General features: G+C 33.5%; 1 protein-coding gene across 2 annotated transcripts in view; it reads left to right on the top strand.

The window, feature by feature from the left end:
• CSMD3 (CUB and Sushi multiple domains 3) overlaps nucleotides 1-16024 on the top strand; it is a 1272067-nt gene that overhangs the window by 650494 nt on the left and 605549 nt on the right. For both annotated transcript variants that reach the window (XM_008001392.3, XM_008001388.3), the window contains one exon: nucleotides 7449-7561. In XM_008001392.3, coding sequence (XP_007999583.2) covers nucleotides 7449-7561 — 113 coding nt within the window. The remainder of the gene's footprint in view (nucleotides 1-7448; nucleotides 7562-16024) is intronic.

Genomic DNA, 16024 nt, shown 5'->3' with positions numbered 1-16024 from the left:
AAGTTACTCAGCCTATAAATGAACATGTATTACAGAAGCATTTTTTAAATTAACAAATAATACATTCAAAAAGATGTATTAAATATTGGTACAACTGTTCATGGCAGCAAATCTGTTCAAGACAGCAGCAGCTCAATTCTTGCCTCCTCAGGAGAAAGAATTCAACAGAGAGGCATAAAGCAGAGTGAGAGACCGAGGCAAATTTCAGAGTAGAAGTGAGTTTATTAAAAAATTTAAAGGCAGGAATGAAAGGAAGTAAAGTACATTTGGAAGAGGGCCAAGCAGGTGACTTGAGAGATTCAAGTGTGTGGTTTGACCTTTGACTTGGGGTTTTATATGTTGGCATGCTTCCGGGGAGTTGCATCTCTTCTCCCCAGGTTTTCTTTGGGATGGGCTCTCTGCATGCGCAGTGGCCTGCCAGCACTTGGGATGGGCCACATGCCCAGTGTGTTTACTGAAGTTGTATGCATGTGTACTTGAGGCATTTTTCCTCTTACCAGTCAAGTGTTACCGGTTAAACACCAGCGTTTTACCTCTTAGCACACATGTTTAAGCCCACTCAGGAAGCTATTGATCACCAGTTTCAGGTATTTCTATCTATTGAGAGACTGCCTTTCCTTCCGGCTAACTGCAACAATTAGAGAGATAGTTTAATAACTGCCTGGCCATCACCTGATGATCACCTAATATTCCTGGTGTGGGGAATTCCCTCTCCTGCCCTGCTCATGTCTGACTACTTACTGCAACACAGCTATTTAAAGACTCATTTGAGAGTCTTACAAGAATGACATGACTCTTTCCTCTGCAGCCCACAGCATCCTTTACTGTCAGGGTTGAGTACAAAGTTGTCCAAAGCAGGTAGGTTTCTACCATTTGAATCTAAACCAAGGTCTTTGAGAGGGAGCTGAGAAGAATTGGCCATTGAGGTTTTATACAAAGAGCAGGGTTTTCAGTGAGACATCAAGTATTGAGAAAATATAATGAAAATAAAATCACCTACCAACCCAAAGAATCCGCTTCACAAAATGTAAAAAGGAATGAAACAGTTTTTCTGTTAAATAAAAATTAAGCCAGATTGTGATCTGCATCATAGGCAATCTGTAGAGATTTCAAAGAAGAGAAAGCTCACCCTTTTTATACAGCTTGACAGATATAATCCATTACACACATGTTAATTGTCTTTATCAAAAGAAAAATATACACTTCTATCTTTATGACAATCAAGAAGTTACATAATGGAGCCAAGTGCCTAGGCTTTAACTTTCACTGAGTAGTGAAACAGGAAGACAGGATACCATCTTCCTTGCTGTTCATGTTTCAAAAAGATGGCTCCAAGGCCTCTAAGAAAGACATTCTTGGAATGCAAAACTTGTAAGAGCTTTCTTTAGCTTTTAAAACATTTACACCTATTGAAAGAAAAAGAGAAAGCATGTACAACTTTAGGTTTTCTATAGGAATTTCTAAAGAGAAGTGGAGTTCCGGGAGTTCTCTTACCTTTATAATTTCAAGAAAATGTTTACATTTTTTCAAAGATTTATGTTTATACTTAGAAATTTTCTTTTTTGTTACTATTTTATAACACTGTAATTATCTGTATTGCTGTTTTTACTCTTCTCTGGACAGTTTGCAGTTATCAAAATATATAGTAAATCCAATGTAAAATACAAAGTGAGGTAATTATCAGAAATATAATAGAAGTAATTTAAAACGTATTGTATTATTAGCCTTGAAGGAATAACCTTTAAATATATTATTTAAGTGAACCAATAGTGAATAGATCAAGCAGATTCTTGATTAGTCATGAACAAAATTTCTCCATCATCCATTAATTTTATAAACTTTTATATCCACATTGCTTATACTTTCAAATAATTAGCTATTTGAATGTTATTTTGTAGATCTTCATGACATCTTACTAAACCAAGCCTAAGGTATAACTTAACCCTAGAACCCAAATATCTGAATTTTTAAATAAAATATTTTTGGAGGGCCAAAAAACTTATACTGAGTTTTCATCAATAACCTAAGTAATATTACATTTATAAGATAATCTATGACTTTTAGTATTTATTTTATTTTTCCATTTTTTTTGGAGATGGAAGACACAAAGACAATCATTTTCTAGTATCGTTTTGAGGCACCTCTTAAGGGTACAGATTGAACTTCCAATATTTAATATACATGACTTCGTTACAATTCTTGTGGAAAAATTTAGTCTATAGGTTTCACATAAGCCCAAATCAATAATTTAATTATAATAACAATCAATTAAATCTCTACAAATAATAGACATTTACCTTTGTTTATATATTGATATTTGGACTGGAGAGACTTGTGTCCCAGAGCTACTTAACTTATATTAGACCTATCATTTGCAGTCTTACCTATAAACGTCAGATTTGTTTGTCTGTTAATTAGATGTTTTTCATTCTAAATCATCCTTCCATTTAAATCAGTTAAAAAAATTGTGTGTGTGCCTGTATGTTTGAAATTTATGGATTAACTATTTAGACACGTATTCATTACTTTTACTTTGGGATTATTAAAAAATTAGTGAGAAGATGGTCTGACTTTTACTCTGCCAATAAGTGGACTGTTGACTGTCATACCTATTCTGGTGTAAAAGAAAAATTGCACCAGACAAGTTAAACAAGAAAGACTTTTTCCAAAACTATTGCAGTACGGGAGAGAGACTGAACTCAACTCTGTGGAAACAAAAGGTGGGAGAGTTTTTAAGCAGTGGAGTGAGTTAGTGAAAAATCACTGGAAAGCTTTAGATGAGAGATTAGTCAGTATATATAGATCATCTGAGTTTCAATTGTTTCTTGTTGAAGTTAAGCTCCTATCCTCCCATAGAGACTGGGAGACAGGTGCTATCTCCTTCAGTGATTACATTTCAAAGGAATGGCTTGGAGATTCTTGAGAAAGATATTCTTTGTTGAATATTTACATCCAAAGGGCAAAGAATGAATTTATAATTGCAAGTTTTTTAACTTAAATGCTTTAAGAAACAGGAGGTCAGGAACCTGTAGTCAGAAAGAAAGTCAACTAAAGTTTTCTAAAGTTTAGTTAGGGTGAGTGGAACATTAAGATCTTGATCACTGGGAGTCCAATTCTGAGCTGTTTGGAAATAAGTGACTGTGGGAACTATTACCAGGAGCACACAAAGAAAAAGTAGTATAACCCATATTTTTTTAAATAAAAAAGTAATTGAAATAACGTTACTGTGAATAGGACAACAAAGCAGTCTATGAGCATAAGCTCCCTGGAATTTCTTCTTTCAGTTGAGTTCAGAGCCAAAATTACTTGTCTAGAAAATCTGTTTTGAGTCCTTTATAGGAACTATTGTCAAATTCTTCTGAGACGCTGGCTCCACATGGCAAGCATGAATCTGTGTGAGATTTTCTTTCACTTTGCTAGCCATGTGGGTCATCAAGAGCACTTGATCCGTCTAGCACAGGATCAGCTCATCTTACCTCCGGAACACTTTCAGATAAATCGAATCTCCAGGTCAATAGGGTGGCAAATTTCTTTCAACAGGTCCTTCCAGGTCCTTATGATTTTGTGTCTCAGAGATTCTAAGGAAGAAATAAGTACCTTGGAGTATGAACATGATTAAGAGAGAATTCAGTTAAATTGGGCACAGGATATGATTTCTGACTGAAATTCATAGGTCTGGCAAGCATTAGTTCAAAGCCAAAAATATCATGCTTGTTTGCAGAGGTCATTCTAATTTTTGACAATTAGTAACAGTAAAATTCTAGGCCATTTTAATCCAGTATATTGCTAAATCTCAGCAAATGAGTTCCATTCATCTTATAGGAATCTATAAATAATTGCATAATTACTAGGTGACAGTGAAAATAAGATGACTTCCTCTCTCTGATTCATTATGCTTCTGTAGCCCCAAAGTGGAAATCATGGGTATTAAAAGATACTTTACCCAACTTGAGCATTCACATTTAAAGATGGAAAGACTTCAGACCATCCAAACATCATATACACTATAACTAGACAAAATATCTTACTTTTTGTAGACATTAATTCTGTGAAATCCAACTGCCATTTAGTTTCTGGGAAAGCTGGTTGGGGAAAACTGCCACATGTACCTTAAGAATAGACTGTAAATAATTATTCTGACATATAGCTCTTGTCTTTAATATTTTTGGAATAATTTTATTTTTATGTAAGTACAGTAAAAGTCTAGGGTCTTTAAAGTCCCCATTTTACTTAGATGAGTATGTCAATAACACATTATTAATCAAATAAATAAGAATTGTGGTATAGGGGTTACTTTATTAGGAAATTTTCATAGTTCAGTCAAATATTTTTAGCCTCCTTTATAATAGTTGCATTAAACAATTGTGTCATTCTGCTCTATGTGAGCTCTACAAATGATTACTGATCTGATAGGACAGTTGTACACCTCCTAAAAAAAAAAAATCAGCTGTCAGTTTTCCATGAGATATTTTACTTCCCCTCAAAGACGAGAAGCTTCTATTTCTCCAAATTTGCTCACCTATGTGACAGACACCAAACATGTATTTCCTACCTACCTACCTACCTACCTACCTACCTACCTACCTTCCTACCTTCCTACCTTCCTACCTTCCTACCTAGCTATCAAGTATTGCAACTCTAGTAACTTCTATTAACTGTGCTGCTTGTGTCAGCTTAATTCTAGGCAAAACTTCCAAAATGTTGTGTAAGAGGCCACCATAGCATACAAAACCTTAAATTGGGCCATTTTTATCCCAAATACATGTCTACCGGTAAATATTATTAAATTGGCATTATTACTAAAGACCACAGGCTCTTTGGCTCCCCCTATGTAATGGAAATTAACATGAGGCTCAGCAGATTTCCCAGACAAGGCATTTATTTCAGGGCTTGTGCTTAAACACAAGGGAGAGAGCAGAGTCACAAGGGTCCTCCAACTGGCTCTCCAAAAAAAGCTAGTAAGGAATTTCTTTACTAGGTAACTCATGGGACTTGACATCACGGGTACTTGACACAGTACACAGGCTGTTCTGTGCACAGCACGTAACTGGTAGGGTACATGGGTCAGCGTATCTGATTGTGATGGTTATCTTGAGCAATGGGCCACATGGTGGTCTGGCCAGTGGCAACAGGACTGTAAATCGATAGTGCAGCATTCCTTCCCAAGGTGGGAAACTGCAAACTTGGTTTGATTTTGAATCTCCTAAGACCATTTTTCTGGAATTATTTAAACAAAAGGCATGGTTACCCATTATGAGAGCACAGAGGAAGAACACAGAATCTCTATTTTCCTCATATGACTATTAACAAGTATGGTATCAGTGAAGTAGTGGTATGGGTTTGTGATCAGGGGAATGCAAGAAAGGATGTTCTAGCAGAGGTGAGCTGAAGCCAGGCCCCATCCTTTCTCAGTCTCATTACAGACAAGAATATCAAATCAGTTGATCAGAGCTTAGTGACTTCTCTTACCATTATAATACAATCATGGTCATCTGTTTGATTAGGATATGGTAAAAGAGTAACACAACTTAGGATATTGCATCTCCTAAGCACAATACTGGGATCAATGCTTCTTATTAACTAGTCTGATGGCATACCCACACGTTCTGGATTTTTTGCACTTCCAAGATAGCTGTCACAGCATGGGGGACATGCATTTAAGTGACTGGAGGTAAGGGTTTGAGCCTTTTTAAAAGTTTATCTGCTACTGCCACAGAATCTTGTCATCAACATTGTCACTGCCTCCAAGAAAACTGAGAAATTTGTTATTAGTGTATCATGTAATCCCAACTTTTGAGTTAAAATTCCAAAAGTAGCCCCTTTATTTTCCTAACAAAGCAAGTGGAAAGACTCTGCAAAATTTGGAATTCCCAAAGTTTATACTATAGCAAATTTTAATTTGAACACTTCTTCAAATTCTACTGACCAAATCAAAGGATCTGAGGAATTATTATGCAGTTATTTCATTAGAGTTTTGGCCACTCTACCAAAGCTGAATTTCACTGTCCACAATATTCTACTAGTCCCAAAAATGTTTTAAATTGTTTTTTTGTAGAAAAGCATTTTATCTACAAAATGGCTGACACCTATATAAGGCTTTCAGCATCAACAGATGCTCCAAATATTTTATCTCAGTTTGGCAATTTTGAAATTTGTCTATTGAAGGCTTATGCCCTTTTGAAGGGGGAATTGTAACAAAGCCAAAGTCTCAGTTTTGTATTGCTCTTTAGTTTCTGAGTCTACCAGCAAACCATCAACATGCTGATGACTTACAGATTCCCCTACTGGGACAAATTCCTTTAAGTTTTTCTGTAAATGATTAGAGAAATGATAGGAGAGTCAAGAAATCCTTGAGGAATACTTTTTCATAAATACTACACACAGGGCATTTTGCTGCCAGTCACTTCCAGGATATGGTCAATTACACTGCCCTCTGCTGGTGTATTCATAGTAGAGCCACTATACAAGAGACTAAATACTCTCTTAGGTTTTTACAATGAAAGGAAACTTTATACTTTCCTGATGTAATTTTCCAGCAATCCTCATGGTTTTAGCAATAAAGGAGGCAAACGTTCAGTAATTTCTTCCTTTGGAAACCTGTCTTTCTATATGTAATTTAGAATCCCTTATCAATGTGGACATTTACTCTGCAGTGAATCCATTTTATCCTCTTTCCTATTCTGGATAGACTTCCCCTCAACCTAAAGTCTTATTTACTCATTTGCTTTCATCCTTCTTATGACCTTTGACTTCAGTTCAAATATGCAACTACAGCATCATTGATGACAGAAAAAAAACATGAAGTAATTTCCCTTCTTATGGTTACAAAACTGTGCATTACTGAATGAGGGATTAGTAATGAATGGATACAGTTATACTGCATCAGATTAGCAGCATATTTCTTTAAATAAAACTATTTACAGAAAAACATATGTGACATGGACAGCCTATAATGCAGGTACTATATTTTAAGGCTCGTGTATTCGACATCAGTATTGCAAAGGGTTTGGTTATACTCTTGGCCACTTTATTGTTTTGCACAGAAATATTTTAACAATATTTCTCTAGAACAAAGTTCTGTGAAACTGGGAATGTTTAAGATATATTTGTGGTGTTAGAAATACTTGAATATTTGTATAAATCCTCTTTTTCTTTTCAGTTCAAAAGGAAGTACTGTGTAGGACTCTCTGATGGTCTAAAATTGCATGATCTTGCCTCAGGAACATGAAAGATCTATCCTAGTTAAACACAGAATAATATTTTTATAATAATCTTTATCACTAAATTGTGTAGTTTGTCTCTTCTGTTACATCAATACATTCTCCTGTATGTTTATCTGACTTTTTTTTCTAGCAAAGAAAGTACTGAGAAACACATCTGTCTTATAATTTGTATGCAGAGGGTGTTTTAATAACCCATTTCTTCCTTCTTTGTCCATCTCTTTTTAGGCTGACTGGAAGCTTTGTACCAGACTTGATAGTGAGCATGAGTAGCCAAATGTGGTTGCACCTTCAAACAGACGAAAGTGTTGGATCTGTTGGTTTCAAGGTTAACTACAAAGGTAATGATGAATTGCTACTATAAGAAATATGTTATCTTAATACCACCAGAAAATATTTTAAATTCACATTTAATTGCATCTACAAAATTAAAAGTTTTGCAGAACACACGGAAGAACACATTTCAACAAAAATAATTTCCTCTTTAATTTAACTACAAATGTTAATTACACTTATCTTTAAATAAAATTAGTTTTTCCTTTAAAATGTGTCTATTTTGCATACCTCATCTTTCTCCCAGTTTATTATACTATCCTTGTGTTTCAATCACTCTAGACTCCTAGCCTTCCCCAGAATAGACATGGGATTTTATATACTTTAAATAATTTTCCTGGCAAAGATTCTACTAATTATTAAATACTTAAATATAACAGTAAAGGTCTGAAATCCCTAAATATTCCAATATACAAATCTTTTTTTTGTAATCTATCAAGCATATAAATCATAGATCACAAATTTGTGAAATTGCTTTTGCCTATCCCAGTGTCGGTAGAGATACAGACCAGTGATTAACTATGTGTGTATAACAAAATATTTTGTTCTAGTTTCATTTACCAGAAATAGATACAAGCATTATGAGGTCATAGATACCTTCCACACATGTTGGACCTTGATTAAAACCAATACATACACACAGTGTACATATTAGACATGCAAATTTGCAATTCTGACTGAAAAAAGTACTAATAAACTCAATTAAAAATCTGTTTTAAAAACAAAAATATATAGGAGACCATCAGAATGTTATGTTGCTTGAATTTATCATTACTATTGTGGTAAAATTTGTATTTTCTATCTTACCAATTAAATAATTACTGTGAAAAATTATTTTACTTGCATAATAATAATTTTCAATCAGAGTTTTCTCTTACAAACACTGCCATGCTTTTGTTTCTGGACACATGAAAATGAATGCATGATATCGTCAGAGAGGCAGAACACATTCATTCTGTGTGTTTTTTTTTTTTTTTCTTGTGACTAAATTTGGTACTATATTAATTTGAATAGTTCAAGAAATCTATGTAAATGTCAGTTTATTAAAAAGGTTAGCTTGATTATAGTCTTAATACATTCCTCCTCAATTTAAAATCCACCTCTATCCCCAGTAAATAAAACAAGGTTACAAAATTTAAAGAACAACTGGCTTATGTCACACATGATTATCTGTCTTTTTTTTCTGGCAACTTGTATTTTACCTGCAGGTGGTCTATGTGCACATTTGTTACTAGGAAATATTGTGTAATGCTGATTTGGAGTACAGATCCACTCACCCAGTCATACTTCTTGAAATATATCTTTTTTCTTTTTCTTCCCCTTCTCCCTCTAAATGGCTAAGCAAACCTGGCATTCTTATATTCCTGTGGTTTCTATTATTTTCTCCACCTTATGAAGGTTACCTGTCAGAAAATCTATAGTGATTTAAACATTAGAAACTGTATTAATTATTAATGACAATGCTTGAACAAGAAACATTTATTAAAACTCGTGAATAGGTTGGAGCAGCAGGGAGTTTATTGATATTTACACAGTGCTCCCCTCTGCTGTGATTCAAGAGTTGGAAGTACATTGTAGAGTAGCACAATTAAACATTATATTGTCCTCTTTCTGCTCAGTTTTCAACAATAGTAATTTAAAAATTCACAGAGATGACTTATTTGAAACCAACCCTGGACATTCTAAATGAGTAATGCCCTTATTTTTCTTCCTCCTTTTCCTTAGACTGGAAGTGTCTCTTCCACTCCAACCTGCTGCACGTTACTAATGATAATTTTCCAGCATCAGAGTGATGATCATATTACTCTCATGCTCAAAATTCTCTATTTTTTATCCCTAGAGATAAAATCAAAAATCTCCATACATCATTTCCTCCAGCTTTCTCCATCTGATTTTCTCTTTTTCCATAAACTCTAATTTTACCAGAATACCCATAAGTCTCTGAACCCTGCAAGTTGTTTCACAACTTTGCTTTTTTGGACATTCAGTAAATTTACCTGAATCACTGTTTTTAATTTTAACTTAGCACCTCCTCACTCATCCTTCAAAGCAAAGTTCAAATATTCACTCTTCTGGGAAGACTTCGTTAACTCTGCCCATCACAGAAGACTACTTCCTCTATTTTGTAAACCATGAATCAGATGTATTGTATAACTAAATAGAAAATATGTCTTACTTGTCTTCGTATTTATGCTAGCAATATCCCTGCCATCATCATAGGTAGCTAATAATTACTTGTTCAATTAAACTGAATAAATGATTTGGCCTATATGAATTAGGTAATACTAAGGAAAATACATCCTCAAAAATTTAGTTTACCAGGATTTTTTTTTTGTCCTGTGAAAATCATGTTTTTGCATTCTCCATAATTTAAAACCTGAGCTCAGAGTTGAAGCAGGGTTCACATTGAGAAGTTACAAATTTTGATGTGCACATAGTTTTAGCAAGTTCGCCTACTAAAAATAATTTTCGTAATTACCATGCTCTCTGTTGAGTAGTGTGTTGGTTCTAAATGGTACACCTGCTAAAAACTTTTCCAGATTGATCTAAAGATATTTTCTGTTTTTGTAACCTGTAGATTTTGCATGAGATAGCATTAAATGCAGATCTCCTCTAAATTAAATATATGTATTTATTGAGTAGTTTGTCTCAAGTTTTTAGCATTTTAAACATAGCAACTAAAATATGAAATTTAGTCTTTGTCTTTTGTGATCTATTTTTATTCTTAAATTGTGTTTTGCTAATTAAGAGAGTGTTTTTGAAACTATTTTAAAGAAAATATGATTTCAAATGACATCTTCTGTTAGAAACTCATAATAGAGAAAAGATTAAAAGCTGGGCTTCACTGGTAGAACAAGGATGGGAAGAAGACTTGGTACCCTCAATTGATTTGATTGCTTCTCATTCCTTCCAAATGTAGGAAGAATCCTAGGACTCCAAAAAACGTACTTTGAAAATGACAGTTCTAAGACTATACTATTGACAGAGGAACAAAAATTTATGTATGAATGTAAAATAGTACATAATTACCTGATTAAGTAGTCATTAAGTTTAGAACTTCTGCTTTAAATCTGTGGAACTATGAATGCTTTTATCTATGGAGTTTGGACAATGTCTATCTTAAAATATAAAAAGGCAACAAATGTTGCAAATCAACAAAACAGTCCTTTATTCTAAATTTAGTTAATTTTTATTCAACTAGGATTAATTTCATGTTTTTGTTCATGACAGTGTGCTGATTACTGTATACCATAGCATAAGTTAATAAAATGCCACCGGACTCTTGAAAAGTTAATGGTATTCCTAACTTTTAAAAATCAGTAACATCCTTGTAGATGGATGTAACAATGTCATGGCCATTCTGATTCACAGGAGATTTTTTTTTGTTTGTTTGCCAAAATTATGATTTAAGATGTGAACTAAATGTCTTGCTGAAAAGGAAGAATAACCTAGCTGTCCACCTTGCCCCATTTCCCTTAGAAATATTAGGCTTGTTTCCTTGTTTTTATATTGTCATTTTCTCAAATGCATATTAATCAGAATGCAAGAAAAAAGAGAGTTCTTTTCAATAGACACATTAACATCCATTAACACTGAGCAACTTTTTAGATATATTTTCAACTTTGTCTTAGGTTAAGGAACATTAGAGCAATAATTAACAATTATGAAAAGCCTTGCATATTCCAATTATTTTGCCTACATTAACTCATTAAATCTGATTAGAAGGGTAAGAGGTAAGAAATATTACTCATTTTTGCAGATGAGAAAACTGACGAGGATTTAAGCACCATGATGATAAGAAGTTTGTTCTGCTTTGTTTATTGTTGTATTCTCAGAATCTAGCATGATACCTGACACACAGAAAGCAAACAACAAATATTTGTGGGATGTCTGAATAAATGAATGAACATGAATAGGTTAATCATAATCATATTGCAGAGTATAGTTGCAACTCTGAGTTTATTGACTTCATTCTTTTTTCCATTATGCAATATTATATCCTAAGTGATTTTGAGGGGTTTTTAGGAAAAGCTGGAAACCCTAATCCGTGTGAAGAGCAGCCGGACACCAAAAGATTGAGTTAAATTACTGAGCTCCCCTTAGCTCATCAGGTATACATCAAAATAAAACCTATCATGCACATGCACATGCACAACCACACACACAGATAAAAGCCATCTGATTTCACATAGGAGATGTCTGCAAGTTTTTATTTTCATATAATTACTTGGTATTTCTTAAGACTTGGATTATTTAGGAATGCTAACTGATTATTACTATTACAAAGAAACATTGTTGATTTCTGTACATCTGTGTGGTATTGGCCACAGAATTTAATGCTTTGTTAATTTTAATTATTTCATGATTAGGCATTGTAATAATTAGGAGGACATGTATTGGCACATTACAGAAAACCCAACTAATAGTGGCTTAAGCAAATATGTGTTTACTATCACCACATGACATGCCTAGAGGGTATGCACCCATGTTACTTTTATCTGAGACTCAGGCGCATTCTTGAATTCCCTCTACCTTCCTCAGCATATTTGTCTTCATCCTCAATGTTATAATTTTTGCCAGAGGCCTATTGTAGGAGATTGGAACCCTCAAAATTCCATTAAATACTAGCGATGAGAGCTAGTGTTTCTGTCTTATTCTTCTTTGGATGGCAACGACTTTGTATTTGAACATATAATATATTTGACAAGGGTCTGTGGAAAGAATCTTTACCAATTTCAGGGAGTTCAAATACATTTCATCTAACTTCTAGTCAAACATTTTTTCTGTATCCATTGACACAATCATGTATTTAATTATGTCTCTCCTTTAACTGTATTCATAGTTTTTTCTAATACTGGGACAAACTTTCATTTCTGTAATAAAACCTTCTTGAACATGATGACCAATCCCTTAGTACACCCTGGGATCAATTTGATAACAATTTGACTAAAATAATTATATTTGTGAATTTGAATTAGAGTTTCTTTTTGTGTTGGTTTTATAAAATTTGGGTTTTAGAATATGGTAGTATCACAGAAGGAGTCAGGAAATTTGTCAAAGCCTTGGAATAGTATGAATAACAATCATAAAATTTACATGATTTTTAGAGTAAGAAAGACCGTAGCCATAAAACTATCTGGACATTTTTACGTAAAGGTAAATATTTAGCAAATTTAATTTTTGTTCCTTTGACTATAAATCTCTTCAGATCTCTTCTTCAATTAATGTTGGTCATTTATATTTTATTAGAAAAATTTCCAGGTCATACACAATAATTTTCAAAAATATGCGCATTTCACGTACATTTTCTTTTTTCACAAAAGTTTCTTTGAAAAAATAATAAAGATATAGTATACTGATATTTTACTTATGTGTATATTAATTTCAAGGGGGTTAATTTTTTCTCATTCTCTCTTTGCGTCTGCTTTTATCCCTGCCTGGCAAGTCTTTCTGTACTAGTGACTGAACTTCTCCAGGCTCTGATAAACCTTATTTCTCCTAATTCTGTACAGCTCTACAGGTTTGGGCCAAACTAATCAGAATTCCCTTTGAAAGGTTATCACTCCAGGCTGGATGCGGTGGCTCACACCTCTAATCCCAGCACTTTGGGAGGCCAAGGGGGGTGGATCATATGAGGTCAGGAGTTCGAGATCAGTCTAACCAACATGGTGAAACCCTGTCTCTACTAACAATACAAAAATTAGCAGGGCATGGTGGTACGTGCCTGTGATCCCAACTACTCAGGAGACTGAGGCAGGAGAATTGCTTGAACTTGGGAAGGTGGAAGATGCAGTGAGCTGAGACCGTGCCACTGCCCTCTAACCTGGGCTATAGAATGAGACTCTGTCTCAAAAAAAAAAAAAAAAAAAATGAATAAAAAGGTTATCGGTAAAGCATCTGGTACAGTTGATATAGTTTCTGGGTGAAAGAAAATATTTTTTCTAAGGTGGTAAATGCTAAAGGTGATTTCACTTGGTGATACTGGTATAACTTTTTTTTAAATGTTAATAACTTGCTGATAGAGGCATGGCAGAACCAATGAATAGAAGCAATAACATAGCATTGTGGACATAATTGGAGCTCCTAAATTTAGTATTTCCTGAAAGGAACACTAGACCTTGGTCTTTCAATTGTGTGAGGCTATAAACTTCTCGTTTTTTAAGACATGGTGAGTTCAGTTTCTGTCACTAAATTAGCCTCTCAATTAAATGCACTCTGATAAACACACTTATTATCTCTTTGTTTAATTATTTCAACACAGTGTTAAGTTTAGTCTAAAGCTTCCTTTTTATACATATTTTAAGATCAGCTTAAAGGTTTCTCCATGCACAGTGAACCATAACTTACCTGAATGTGTAAACAGGATGTGACTTATTCTTTTACCAATCACTGAGTTCTGGCCAATCAAAGGCAGCCAACTGTTCAAACCATGTTCAAATAAGGTTTTATTACAGCCAAGCTGTAACCAGTCCAACTGTTTCTGTCTTTCACTTCCATTTTCTGTACATCACTTTCCTTTTTCTATCCATAAATCTTTGACTATGCAGGAGTGCTGAAGTCTCTGCAAACCGTTTTTTTTTTTTTTTTTTGGTTTTGTTTTGTTTTGTTTTGGGAGCTTCCTGATTTGTGAATCATTCTTTGCTCAATTAAACTCTGTTAATTTTAATTTGCTGAAGATTTTTCTTTTAACAACAGTAAGAAGAAATAGTCTATATTACAGTTCAATGCTTTCAGATCTATTTCTTTCTTTATTTTAAAAATGTGTTAACATGGAAATACAGTGCAGATGGGCCCAAGAAAAAGTGTGTACCCACAGGAAGGAACAGTTATATGTGAGTTAATTAATGTTCGCTATGCTCTTTTTTTTTCAGGAAAGGAAACATAGAAATATGAGAATTACCTTCTGCTACAAGTATATATTCATCATGAGCAAATTTCTTTCTTTGTCTTAGCACCTGTGTCTTAATGCCATTTTATATATTATATATTTATGTATAATATTTATATAATATATAAATAAACATATTTAATATATTAAATTAATATATTAGTTAATATATTAAATTAATATATTAGTTAATATATTAAATTAATATATTAGTTAATATATTAACAATATGAATATATGTTTATATATTTACATACACACACTAAGTTGTACTCCCATTCAGTTTTGTTCTCAAATCATGAGAAAAATTGAGGTGTTTTGGAAGTAGCATGAATTCCTTTGTTCTTACATGATTAATAATGACAGAAATAAACAATTGTTTCTCGTCACTCAGATCATATTGTGTAGTAAATGTTTTCTGTAAACTTTCTATAAATGTTTTAAATGATTTTTTTACTCTTAAGATTTTTGTTATGAATAGTTCAGAAATAGACCCACATATTATGGTCAATTGATTTTCAACAGAGATGCTAGAGATTTGAATCAGAAAAGATATTATTCATTTAAATGATACTGAAACAGTGTATAACCACATTCAAAAAAAATTAACTGTTACCTCATGCAGTATACAACAATCAACTTGTAAATGTATTATAGACTTAAGTTTAAGAGGTAAAACTATACAACTTTTGAAATAAAACATAGAAGAAAAGCCTAGTTACCTTAGTTTAGGAAAAGTTATCTTAGGGGACCAAAAATATGCTATCTGTTATGAGCTGAATATTTATATTCCTCCAAATTTATATGTTGAACCTCTAACCTCCATATGTGATGGTGTCTGGAGATGATGCCTTTGGGAGAGAATTAGGTTTAGACGAGATCATAAGAATGAGTCCCTCATGATGACATTAGTGCCTTTACAGGAACCAGGGACCACTCTCCCTCTCTTCACCATATGTGGATATAGCTAGAAACGAACCATCTGCAAGCCAGAAAAAGAGCCCTCACCAGAACCCAACTATTCTGGCACCCTGGTCTTGGAATTTGCAGCCTCCAGATTGTGAGAAATAAATTTCTGTCACATAAGCTGCTCAGGCTATGGAATTTTATAATAGGAAAGGAGAAAACTAAGATATTTTTAAAAATGATAAATTGGACTTCATCAAAATTAAAAGTATTTGATCATCAAAAGGCACTGTTAAGAAAATGAATTGCAAACCACAGGCTGGATAAGAATTATTTGCAGAAACATACTTAATAAAGGATCTGTATTCAGAATTAAGCAAACAAACCAATTTAAAACGGGTAAAAGAGATGATGAAACACTTCACAAAGAAGAGATACAGATGTCTAGAAAGTGTATGAAAAAAATGTTCACCATCATTTTTATTAAGGTAATGTAAATTACAACTACAAGGAGATACTACTACATACTCACTAGAGTGGTGAAGATTAAAAAATGTTGGCTTGGCAAGGAAGCAGAATAACTGGAACTCTCATACACTGTTAGAAGGAAGATAAAAATGGTATAACCATTTTGGAAAACAGCTTGGTAATTTCTTAAACATATGTCTACCTCACA

The sequence above is a fragment of the Chlorocebus sabaeus genome, chromosome 8 (assembly GCF_047675955.1).
Source record: "Chlorocebus sabaeus isolate Y175 chromosome 8, mChlSab1.0.hap1, whole genome shotgun sequence".
NCBI classification, from domain to species: Eukaryota; Metazoa; Chordata; class Mammalia; order Primates; family Cercopithecidae; genus Chlorocebus; species Chlorocebus sabaeus.
The sequence above is the reverse complement of the archived record's forward strand: the minus strand, read 5'-3'. Positions and strand labels throughout refer to the sequence as shown.